The sequence below is a fragment of the Ascaphus truei genome, chromosome 2 (genome assembly GCF_040206685.1).
Source record: "Ascaphus truei isolate aAscTru1 chromosome 2, aAscTru1.hap1, whole genome shotgun sequence".
NCBI lineage: Eukaryota > Metazoa > Chordata > Amphibia > Anura > Ascaphidae > Ascaphus > Ascaphus truei.
Window position 1 is genome coordinate 122,118,869 of NC_134484.1, and position 12,784 is coordinate 122,131,652.

The window sequence follows — 12,784 nt, forward strand, 5'->3', positions numbered from 1 at the left end:
AAACCAAAAAGGTGTATGGCTACTTACAATAATTACATTAACCTTTTAATTCCCAAATAGTAAGCCCAACATAATTATGAGTAGATAAGCAACATTCTGTGAAACTATACTCTATTATATACAGTGAGAGAAAATTGACTTCATTTCACAAAGCTATAAACACTGAAGCAAATGCAAACTCTCTGTAGCACCCAGGGTACAGTAAAATGTAAAAACTTGCTGTTCTCCGAATAAAAGTTATGTTTCCGGGACTCAAACTTAGTATTAAAAAAAATAGTTCCCCTTATTCCTTGCAGAAGGAGTTTATATTATAATTTGTGATGGAATCAGAATAGCAGGGAGCCGAATTAATGTACTGAATTGTGTTGGAGAAAAGGAGCATGAAATATGATTAAGTGCTTCTGCAAACCATAATGGACTCCTTTAATTAGCTAAACTCCCGTTTGCTTTTACATTACTTCACAAAAACATCTCACAATAATGCATGACAAATTAATTGAGTACAGGTGTGGAAGTAGAATGGGGCTGAACAATACGGTAGGTCCTAGTAATGGTTCACAAGAAAAGTTAATTAGTGTTTGTTAAAAAGAAAAATTTGGTGATGTCTACAGTACTTCTGAATCACTCACTACCACAACTCTGGTTTATTTTTCTTGTGCTTCCACTAGAAATATTGCAAACTATCACATTAAGCAGAAGGGAAGAAAATGATGTGATTGATTGGACATTAATACATTTCCCTGGTTCACACGGGATTATTTAAATACATTGCAAGCTGTAGTATTAGTTTGCCCCACTTTTCTTTAAAGAGCATCATAGTTTATATTACCAGTGGGTTTTGTGCTCTGTTACTGCAGCAAAATCAGCATTTCCTATTAGAGGAAATGAATTATTGCATGCAGCCCTCAAAAACCTGTAGGATAAAAGCATATATCTTTACAGTGCTTCAGGGTTCATGAACCAACCCAGCTATACTATTTGTTTACATGCCCCAGATGCACTAAGCTCCATTAGCCTATTTAACCTAACATTAACCTAAAATAACATTGGGTTAATCATAACACCATAGCCATAACAGTATGTACTAAATCAAATAACCTAATGTTAACCCAGTGCTACTCCTTAAATAAACGTATGGTTATTTTGTTTCTGCCCATTAGAGCTAATCATATTCAGGCGAGACAACCCTGACATCTCTCAACCATTCCTTGCTAGACTGGATCCTCTCCTCAAATCCCAGCAGAATTCAATCCTCTGTCATCCTTCCTGACATTTTCAGTGACCATGCAATAGTGTATTGTGTAAGGAAAATTAAACTGCCCCAATCAAGCCCCAAAGTGTTCCTCACTATAACATTTAGAAACTTTAATCCACAACAGTTTCTGGCTGAGCTTACCAACAGTGGTACAGAATCGACTTAATTCCCAACCCTGATTCTCCGCTCGACTATTTCCAATCTGAGTTCTTAAAACTCTGCGATACCCATGCTCCACTACACAGAATAAGAGTACGGGGTGCCCACCTTCCATGGGTTACAACTGACCTTATTGCACTCTACCTGTTCAGGGATGCCTTTTTGAAAAGATACAAAGTAACTGGCACTACCAAGGATTTTAATCACTACAGATGCCTGCGAAACATGTGCACAAGGCAAACAAGGCATGCAAAAGCACAATATTACTCTGACAATCTTCACCAGAATACATCAAACCCAGCTAACTTCTGGAAGGTTATCAACAATATAATCCAGCCCTCTCGCCATCAACAACCAAGTAATATCACTAAGGAGGATATAACTCTGGCAAACCCCAGTAACATTGCAAATGCATTTATTGATTACTTTGTGGAGTGTGCTACAGACGAGACCATGACTATTCTAAAGCTTGCCTTATACTAGCCCGGTTACATTCTGGGTATGTGCTGGGCTAGTTTATGGCAAGTTTAAGGCATTTCTGCATTGACTAATGACCCATAGGATTAACACAGCAGGGGTCTCTGGCAGTCCTATTCAGTTTGAATGGGACTGCCAGGGACCCCGCTGTTAAACTGATGGGCCATTAATCAATGCAGAAATGCTGGGGCTAGTTTAAGGCAAGTTTAAGGCATGTATTCAGAATGTGCCTGGGTCTTTTTGGCGATTGCCACTGGTTTGTGTTAGAATAGTCGCAGTCTCTGCTGTACTAACTCATTAGCGAAATGCAACCCAAACCACAAACATGAACCTCATTCTGGGAGTACACCTATAGCCCCACCCCCTCCCAAAACTGCCCACAATTTGTCCCAGTATCCGAAAAGGAGATTACACAAGCCCTCCTCAAATTAAAACTAAGCAGTCAATGTGGACCTGATTTACTGCAATCTAAGTTCCTAAGACTTGCTGCCCCAGCCATTGCCAAACTAATTGCTTCCATAGTCAACTCTATTCTGCCTGCAGGCCTTATCCCTAAGACCTGGAAAATTGCCAGAGTTGTCCCAATCTTCAAAAGTGGGGACAAAAACACTGTCTCAAACTACAGGCCAATCTCGCTTCTCCCAATATATCCAAAGTCATGGAAAAATGTGTTCACTCCCAATTAAGTGATTACTATACCAAGACAAATTTCCCTAGCCAATTCCAATCTGGGTTTCGCCCCAAACACTACACGGTAACTACCCTGCTAAAAGTTTCTAATGAAATCCAGTGTGGAATGGAACGGGGTCAACTCACTGGTGCAATATTTCTAGATTTTGCAAAGGCTTTTGATACTGTTAATCATGTTATCTTGTTTAACAAACTCCAGTGCTCTGGAATAGGGAAGCCTGCTTTAAACTGGTTTCATTCCTATCTATCAGGTAGATCCCAACATGTGTCTATCTTAAGCTCTAACTCCAACCCCTTAGATATCACCTGTGGTGTCCCGCAAGGCTCTGTTCTGGGGCCCCTACTCTTCTCAGTGTTCATCAATGATCTTCCTACAGCTTGTAAGGGAGCTTCAATACACATGTATGCAGATGACACAATCTTATATGCACACAGCCATAGCCTATCCAACCTTGAACACATACTTCAATCTGACTTTTTGAGACTTGAAAATTGGATTTCCCAAAACAAACTGTTTTTAAACACTGACAAGACTAATAATGGTATTTGGGACCAAGGCTACATTTCTAAAGCTTCCAAAGACTGAGCTACAGATCAGAACCAACGCTAAAACCACCCTAACTCCTGTCACTAGTTTTAAATACTTGGGCATATGGTTTGACTCCCATTTAACATTCGGTATGCACATTGATACCCTGACATCCAAAACTTATGCCAAACTATCAGTTCTTTACAGGAACAAATCCTCCCTAAGTCTGCTGGTCAGAAAGCATATCGCACAGCAGATGCTAATGCCAATTATCGACTATGGATACATAGTATACGGCTTGGCATCCCAAACCCACCTTAGCAAACTTGATACCCTCTACAATTCAATATGCCGTTTTGTTCTTCAATGCAACTACAACACACATCACTGTGAAATGCTCAAAGAACTAGATTGGTCATCACTCGAGTCTAGGCGCAAAATTCATCTTTCCTTTCTTGCCTTTAAATACTTTCTGGGCAAGCTACCCGTCTATCAAAACAAGCTCCTCACCCCTACCACATGCAGCACTTATCATCTGAGATCAGACTCCAAAAGACTGCTCATGGTCCCAAGGTTCAGCAAAGTATCCGACTGCACCTCCTTCTCTTGCCGAGCACCACAAAACTGGAACAATCTACCGGAGACCCTCACAGCCACCTAACTTCTTTCAAAACTAAAGCTGTCTCACATTTTAATCTGGTCTGTAACTGTTACATACGCCTATAATATATATTATATCTTACTGTGCATGCAATGTCTTGTATATGTAGCCAGGTCACCTGATGGCTACTATTCAGCCCTTGGGCTGGCAGTAAACCCTGGTACAATCAGGTTGCCAGTAGTTGATATGGGGTTTTTCTCCTCCGAGGAGCTGCACTTGAGTGAGAGCAGGTGGTGGTGACATCAGGCCTGGGCATGACCAATCATGAGCCAGACCTGGTGCCCTCCTCCTGGCAGTACTTAAAGGCAGGTCCACCCTAAATTTAGTAGTGTCCTTCCCCCTCTGAGGAAGGCAGGTCACAGAACTGGGAGCCTGAGATTGGGGCCTTCCCATGTGCTCTTCCCTCCCGGGGAGAGTGAGTGTGGACCATACCTTTGCCTTGGCTAGGGAGGTGGGGAAGAGCTAGGACGGCTGCGGTTTCCCTTGGCCTGTAGTGACGGTCCAAGGACCATCCTTCAGTGAGAGCTGAGAGTACTGCATTGGGCAGAAGCCTGCCGTGTAACTGTGCTGTAAAGAAGACAATAAACTGTTCCTGTTATATACCTCCTGCCTGGTGCGTGACCTTACTGGGGAGAGAGGTAATAATTCTACCGTGGGAGATCACCTTCAAATCCTGGAGCCTACGGCAGATGGAGGCGCTGCACTACTAAGGAGATATGTGGGTTATGAACCCCAGAAGTCTAGTCCAGTGTCCCCACTACCATCGGGGGACGACTCAGCCCTCCTGTTGCTAGCAGGTATATGCACCATACACTGTAGTAATGGACAAATGTCCCACCGGGTGGGGGAAACACTGTTACAAATATAATGTATACCCTTTTCACTTATGTAACTATGTATTTGTAACCATGTATTATTTGTCATCTTAACTCTATGCCCAGGACATACTTGCAAACGAGAGCTAACTCTCAATGTATTACTTCCTGGTAAAACATTTTATAAATAAAATAAATAAATTCCCCCTAACATCGCATATGCACTAACTTGCAATTCAATCTTGCACAGGGAATTCAATCTTGCACAGGGAAATGACGTTAGGCTATTTAGATTGTACCTGAAGGAGGCATGAAATATGGGTGGAGAGAGAGAGGGGGGGGATGGGGATGGGGGAGGGTGTCTCGGATGGGGGAGGGGGAGAGAGTTGCCTACTGTAATTGCAAAGCAGAAACAGTTAGCTCTATCTATTCTAATTTACTGAGAATATTTTTGTAGAGCTTTAATTTAATAGTACAGTATGTTGGTAGAGAATTAGAGAAGTATTGAAAAAAATGATATTGGCATATATTAGTATAGGTTTACATATATGCATAGTTTAGTTACATATTTTTGCATATATAATTCTCATTTGAATAAATCTCATTACAAGTTGAATACATACATGTAGGCAGACTTACTGTCCCCGGAGGTACGGGAACAAAAGCAAAACGCTGTGACTCCAAGGACAGTGAAAGCCGGGGGTGCCTGCTATCAATATATATATAATATATGCATTTAGGAAATGGCTACACACTTTGTATTACATATCCTACAGAGGGTGTCTGTGATAGATAGAAAAAAATATCCAATTAAAGAAAAGACCAGAATGGTCTAATTATATGCACCAGACAAAATAAATGCAAAAATAGAGGGGGTTTATGGACCCATACAACACAAACACACATATAAACATTCATTTTGTATGCTGATGGAGAAAATAAATATCCTGTTTTTTCAGAGTGGGAGTGCTGTAGAAATTTCTTGCTGTATTCATTTTAGGATGTCGGGTGGCAGTGACATACAGTAGCTACTGTCCCGCTAAACCCCGCTATTTGGGGGGCTCCCGAGAGGGGAAGAGATCGAGCTCAAGTTCCTTGCCAGCTGCTGCTTTTCTCCGCTTGCTGCGGGGCCTTCCCTGCACACAGATAATCCCTCCTCCCCCTGCCTGTTTCCCAGCCCCAGTTTGCAGCAGTTTACAGGGGACCGGAGCATGCTTACTACTACCCCTCCCCCCTCTCAGGTGAAAGAGTGTGTGACTTATGATTGTATGTTGTGGGTGTGTATATGTTGTGATTGAGTGTGTGTGTTGTGATTGTTTGGGTGGGTTTGTGTTGTGATTGAGTGTGTGTTGTGATTGATTGAATGTATGTAGGGGTGGGTTGAGTGGGAGGACCGGGGTAGATTGAGTGTATGTGGGGGGATTGAGAGTGTGTGTGTGGGGGAATTAAGTGTGTGTATGCTTAGTACAACCACCCAGGTGAAAGAGTGTGTGACTGTCTATGTGTTGTATGTTATGATTGTGTGTATTATGATTGAGAGTGCATGGGTGTGTGTCGTGATTGAGAGTGTGTGTGTGTGTGTGTGTTGAGTTTCTGTGTATTGTGATTGAGGGTGTGGTGGTGTGTGCAGGGTGGGAGGAATATTTGTGTATATTTGTGGGGGGGGAATAAAGTGTGTGTGGGGGTAATTGAGTGGTGGTTGGGGGGGTGAGTGTGTGTGTTTGTGGGGGGAATAGAGAATATGTGTCTGGAGTGGAATTGAGTGAGGAACGGTTGTGTGAGGGAGAGAGGAAGTGGGAAGAGTAAGACATGGGAGAGGGGAAGGAGGGGACAGTGAGGGGAGTGAGTGTGAGAAAGAGAGGTGTCCTGTAACCTCTCTGTATGTTTATTTTCCCTGTTCTGAAATAGCCATTACTCAGCGTAATGTTGCAACAAATGTAACATTCCCTGTTTGGCTTCTCAGCCAGTTGCCTTGGCAACGCCCCTTTTTTTCTCAGTTAGTCAAGCTGTTCCTGGCTCCCCCTGCTAGTTGGCATAATCCTTGCCTTATTTCCTGTTAGCCCAGACTAGCATGTTTCCTTTTTAGTTCCAGCAGCCATCTTGAGCAGTCACCTCTCTTATCTCCTCTGGTAAAGTGATTGCAATTTACCTATCCCTATACTTTACATTGTTCTATTTGCCATTCTAGTTCCCCTTTCCCCTCCATTGCTCCCATGTCACAGTGTTTACCACAGTATCTTATTCCCCTTTTATTTTGGATTGTTGTGTCCAATAAACACTTCAGTGATTAAGAAGCTTCCCCTTGCTTAGTATATGAGATTGAGTTGAGCTGCCTGTTCTACTCACTTGCCACAGTGAGCCTGGGACAGAACAAGAGGGATGAGTATGAGAGGAGGGACAGTGAGGATTATAGGGGGGCTGTGAGAAGATGAGAGCAAAGTGAGTGGGTGTGCTCGCAAATCTGCTGACATGTGGATACCGGTGGAAAATACATTTATTTGTGGTGTTTGCTTAGGGGTAGGGTGACCAGATTTGTCCTACTGTAGCAAAAACCATGACAAATCTCACACATGCCAGTCGACGCTCGCCGACTGCGCATGCGCGAAGAGCACATGCTGATCACGCATTCCTGGCTGCTCGTGCGCATGCGTGATCGGAGCTTGCCATGTGCCCATGCGTAAAAGCAACCCTCAAGTGCCGATCACGCTTGCACAGTCGGAAAGCACTCTTTGTGAATTTGTACAGTCGGTGCTCGCCAGCGGGATAGAAAAATGGGACAGAGCATGAAAATCCGGGACATCTAGTCACCCTATTTAGGGGGCCCTTACAAGATTTTTGCAAGGGAGACAAAAAATGTAGTTACACCACTGTCTGGTGGTCGAAGTCCATTCTCCTTGCACCTACTGTATACTTCTTTGCTGTTTAACCCTTGAATGCCAGGCCTTCTTTACTATATACACACAAGCGCGCACACACACACACACACACACACACACACACACACACACACACACACACACACACACACACACACACACACACACACACACACACACACACACACACACACACACACACACACACACACACACACACGTGCTGCAGGATTAGGTGGGAAATACCATCAGAAGGCCCATAACTTACGCTGTTATCCCACTATATAAAATTTACATCAGCATTTTGATGACCTCTTCCAGACTTATAGGATATGTTATTCTAATGATAAGCTGCAGAAGGTTAAGTATTGGGTTTTCTTTATGGTTTGCAGACAGGTATGCTGGTATAGTGACAACGTGTTCATGTTGATCTTTAGAATAAATCATTCCCCTTTTTCATCATCTGTAAGTATATTATAATACGGTTCCCAAGTGGGAATCATTGGACTACAACTTGTCACTTTCTAAATTTAATTTTTTATGGTGTACCATAATATTGTGGTACCCAGCTCCCAACATAGCACAGCGATGATACATACATCCTAACCTCTTCAATGCCAGAGGTTGCAGGCCCATCTGGCAGCAAAGAGGGTAAATAATCTTTGTATATCTCTTTATAGAAGGCTACCTGTGCCACCACCACTCATATTGATTGATACATAACCAAGTGGTCAAGTTGCAAACTTGTAACATTGACTTGAATGGGAGTTTTTAATTTTTCTTTTGTGTCTTACAGTATGTAGAACTGTTTGACATAGAAACCCATTGTACAGTAAAATATTGTGAAGACTCCAGATGAGCCGGAGAAACATTCATGATAATATTTATGGCCGTTCTTGTTAACTTACGTGTGGATTTGAAGGAAATATATATATATATATATATATATATTATTTTTTTTAGCAGATTAAATAATATGCGCACCTTTCTAAAATCGGATTGTAAATATGGGTATTATGTACAAGGAGGACACTTTGTTTAGAAATAAATAACATCTAATGCATTCATGTTGCTTAACTTAGTGGGTACAGAAAGCAGCAATCACGGTGCTGAGCTCATTTCACTGGTCAGGTAAATGCTTTGGCAATATTATACAGATGCAGCAGACCTCATTGTTCCCTGTGGGTTGATTAGTTGGAGTATATTTTGTAATACACTCTGTCAGCACTGCCATTAAATCCCATGGACACTCTTCTCTTTAGATTTATTCTGGGATATGTTGTGTTATCCGCTGGAACAATGTCACATTGTAAATTGGTCAGTTTCATTTTTTGTATTTTGCTTTTAAGTGGAGAGAGCAATGAGAGTCTGGAGTACAGCACAGTTGTGGATCAAGAGACTAATGCTACCCATTATGGGCTCTGTTTGTACACTTTGCCAACAGAGAATAGCTGACCAGTCTTATCCATGTTAAAACATGACTTTATTAAGCATATGAACAGTTCAGTGTAATGCTACACCTTCATCAGGGCTTAGCTTTGCACCAAAACGTTGATATGTTTAATAAAGTCGTGTTTTAACATGAATGAGACTGCTGTGCCATTCTCAGTACTGCTGCAGAACTATGTAGAATTTGCCAACTATCAGGAATATCATCCAAAACGTCAATATTGAAAGAAGGTATATCTTGGCATGCATCCTCTCTCCTGCAATTCCTTTCCCTCAGCAAACTCAGAGTAAAGCAGCTACTTTAAAAGTGAAAGGGATTGTATATGTATTTAATACACACCTTAAGTTTAACAGAACATGTTGTTACTTTTCTTTAATTCCCTTCCCTCACACCTTTCAATATTCTTCACCGTCTTGCTTATGTTATTTAATTCTTTTTGACCATAGTACAAAAATAGATGAGAGTTAACACTGTTTTGTGACATTTGCCGTTTTACAGTTGTGAAATCAATTTAGACACAACATTTCATAAACATTTAATAGGGTCCACATTTTAAAGCATCCAATACAATAAACATATGTATGTACCATCTGTTTTATCTTGGTTTAGTTTCTGAATAATGAATGCCCTTTACAGAATATCTCTCATATTTCTGCTCCTACATGCCATTCAGGATTTAATTGTCAGAGGTTTCAGTGGTTTGAAAGTAACGTATACCGATCACTGCAATCAGCAGCATAGTATACTTACTGTATGAACGTGACATTGGTGAGCAGTAAAGCCTGATTCTTTCAATATCTTTACAGGGCCAACTGATTTGAGCATGAAGAGGCAGCTAGCAACCAGCTCTGCATCATCCAGCAGCACAAGCTCCAGACCTCAGCTAAATCCTACTGAAATTAATGCAGTGAGGCAGCTGGTTGCAGGGTATCGGGAATCTGCAGCATTTTTGTTGCGTTCAGCAGATGAACTGGAAAACCTCATTTTACAGCAGAACTGAGTCACACAACCTCTTCCCTGACCTGGTTTAATTCTGGAGGTCCACTAATGACATTCGGATGTGCCAGAGTGGGCCCTCTTGTTACTGCACTGATGTGTAGAGGAGTTAATTACCATAATGCCACACTGTTTTTGATCCATGAAGTGATGTTAAGGTGCTGCAGGTGAACTTCAGACCTCTGACATTCTGGAGGTCTTTGATGTGTCCAGCCTTTTGCTTTTTGTTCTCAGTGTGTCAGTTTAAATATTGCATATGTGGCTGTAGATCATTAAGTCATGCAAACCAGTGAAGGAAATGGAAGACACAGAGATGGTACAGTAAATTAGTTTGCGTTCCAAGTGCAATATCAGTGGAATGTGCTACTGACTCAGTGGAATTAAACTCCATTATTTGGCAAGACCATGCCAACATATTCTCTTGCTAGAAATTTCAGTGAAGGATTGCATATTTTTTAAATAATGGGATATTTTATATGGAAAAAAAAAGGCTTTTTTCATTCAGATCTCTTATTTGTAATACTATAATATTTCCACGTTCCCTACAAATGGTTTGAGGAAATATTTTCGATTCTCCTTTTCTTCAGCCCACACAAATTTCTGACTACTAAAAATAGACAATACTGTATGTAGGTGCTAGATGCCATTTTGCAAACTTCCATTTTGGGACTATTGCATTGAGAAATATGTACCTTATTGTTGATATTTTGCAGCTGTATGTTTTATTTCCCAACGTTCACTTTGATTCTATGGGTTATGTTTGGGTAGAACAAAAAGCCTTAGTCTATGCCTCAGCTCACAAATAGCAGGGCCCCAACCACACAGTGGAGTGTGGGAGTAAAATGGGAACTGATAAATGAACAAAAGGAGTTAAATACCGCAGCCCGCAGCTGTATAACAGTACTGAAAATAACTCTGCGTCACATTTCTGGCTTTATTGCGCAGCTGAGAGGTATATAAAGTCCTGATAAAAATCCCAATCTCCTCCAGTGTTTGCATCTACTGTATATTAAACAGAACTGCAGGTTGCAAATCCCGAAAGGCCTGGTTAGACACATACTGTATCAGTTAATTGGGATTTTACTCACATGCCACTAGGGGGGGATGCCCAAATCACTTTCAGTTCAATCCCACACCAGAACTACCCATGAACATTTCTACTCATTTCTGTAGATGTTCAGAATTTTGTTTCAAAATGAAAGGTTTTTTTTTTTCTTCACTTGTCGGAAACGCTGGTCTAAAGTTGGCATCTTTCTTCCAACAACCTAGTATCGGTCCCCAAAGTGATGAGAGTCCCTTTGCTTATATTGTAAGGTTAGTTATTGTGGGGATATCATTTATTGATCTATTCCTAACTCATGTTATCTTCAATGACACATCCCAGGGAATCTTTGGCTTCACTGAGCAATATCATTCAAATACATGATTTCTGCTGCTGTTCCGTGCAAGTCCTGCTTTTTTGTGGTTGGATACTGATGACTGAATATTTAAGAGGTTGCAAGTGACAATCTGATAATTTGCACTCTGGTGTGTTCATTTTACAAGGATACCTTTAAATAAATACAATTTCACACAATGGTGTGAACTGTAACCTCCCATCAGACCGAAACGTGTACAAAAATTGTAAATTGATCATAAACTCCAACATCTTTGTTTCCTTATTTTACAATGTTGAATACACATGAATGGTGTTTTCTTTGTGCACTGACTCTTCATTCTCACTTAGCAGTAGGACAGTACTTTTGTTTATTGCACAGTATGATATATGTTTAGTTGTTTAGCTTTTGTTGAATATCATGTCCCTTGTGCATTCCTGAATTTGCCTTATTTCATGTAAAAATGTCATTCAATTTTTGACAATGAGTTTAAGGCATCAGTGATATTTTGTACATAAACATACCTGTTTTATATAGTTTTCCAAGTACTGACTGTGATTGTGACTAGGTAATGTGCACTTTTTCTTGTAACTGTGGGCATTGCTATGCATTTTCTTTGAGTGTTTCTAGGATTATTGTTGCTTACTTAAAAAGGAACTTTTGTGATACTGTGGGTGAAATATAATGTGAAAAAAGCTATTGAATTATTAATATTTTTAATATATTGTACATTATTATGACACAAAACATCTTTACGTTGTGGACCAGATGTTCACAAATTTCAATGAAAATCAAAGATTGAGGGCTGACATTTCCTCTGTTTTGTTTGGATAAATAAATTGATTATGTGTAAAAAATGCTCTTGTTTTGAAGTGTTTTTGAATAGAGAAAAAGATATGATGGAAAAGCCAAAGATTTAAATATGCACTTCCGAATATTTTGTGAACAAAGTTCAATGTAAATCATAGAAAAGTGAAACCATACGTTCTAAGGTTAGACACAAGTAAGAACAGGATTTATTTGTACCTCTTATTACTGTGCTGTGTTACGGGAGAAATGCCCAAGTATTTACCATGGATTTTTATTACCGTAGGATAACAGAAAAATATATAGCATGAAAAGAGGACTTACAATGGAAAGGCATATTTAAAGCTCTTCCAAGCTGTAAGGATTTTCAATGTGCTATGATAGTGTGCTAAAGGATTGAAAGCATTGGTCTTTCTTATAGGGTCTGCTTTCCATGGCAAAAAAATAGTCTTTTTGCTGTAAAATTGACACTAAAGGGGCTATGTGCTAAGGCAGTTTTGGAGCGCAACTGGGGCAAATAGAGGAATGTTCACTTTGGCTCAAAGAGGGGCAATGTATTAAGGCAATTTGCTCCATTTTTGGAGCGTGTGCACCCGGGTTTGAGATTTGCAGTGTGTCAATAGGAGGAACGACCCGGAGCATGTAGTGTATTGAGGTTCATCCATTTCTGGGCCAATCTTGCTCCAGGTTTTC

General features: G+C 40.6%; 1 protein-coding gene across 4 annotated transcripts in view; it reads left to right on the plus strand.

Moving 5' to 3' along the window:
• NOL4 (nucleolar protein 4) overlaps positions 1 to 12,128 on the plus strand; it is a 399,454-nt gene extending 387,326 nt beyond the window's left edge. For all 4 annotated transcript variants that reach the window (XM_075584592.1, XM_075584591.1, XM_075584593.1 and 1 more), the window contains one exon: positions 9,719 to 12,128. In XM_075584592.1, the coding sequence (XP_075440707.1) occupies positions 9,719 to 9,912 (194 nt within the window). In that variant the 3' untranslated portion in view covers positions 9,913 to 12,128. The remainder of the gene's footprint in view (positions 1 to 9,718) is intronic.
• The last annotated feature ends 656 nt before the right edge of the window (positions 12,129 to 12,784 follow it).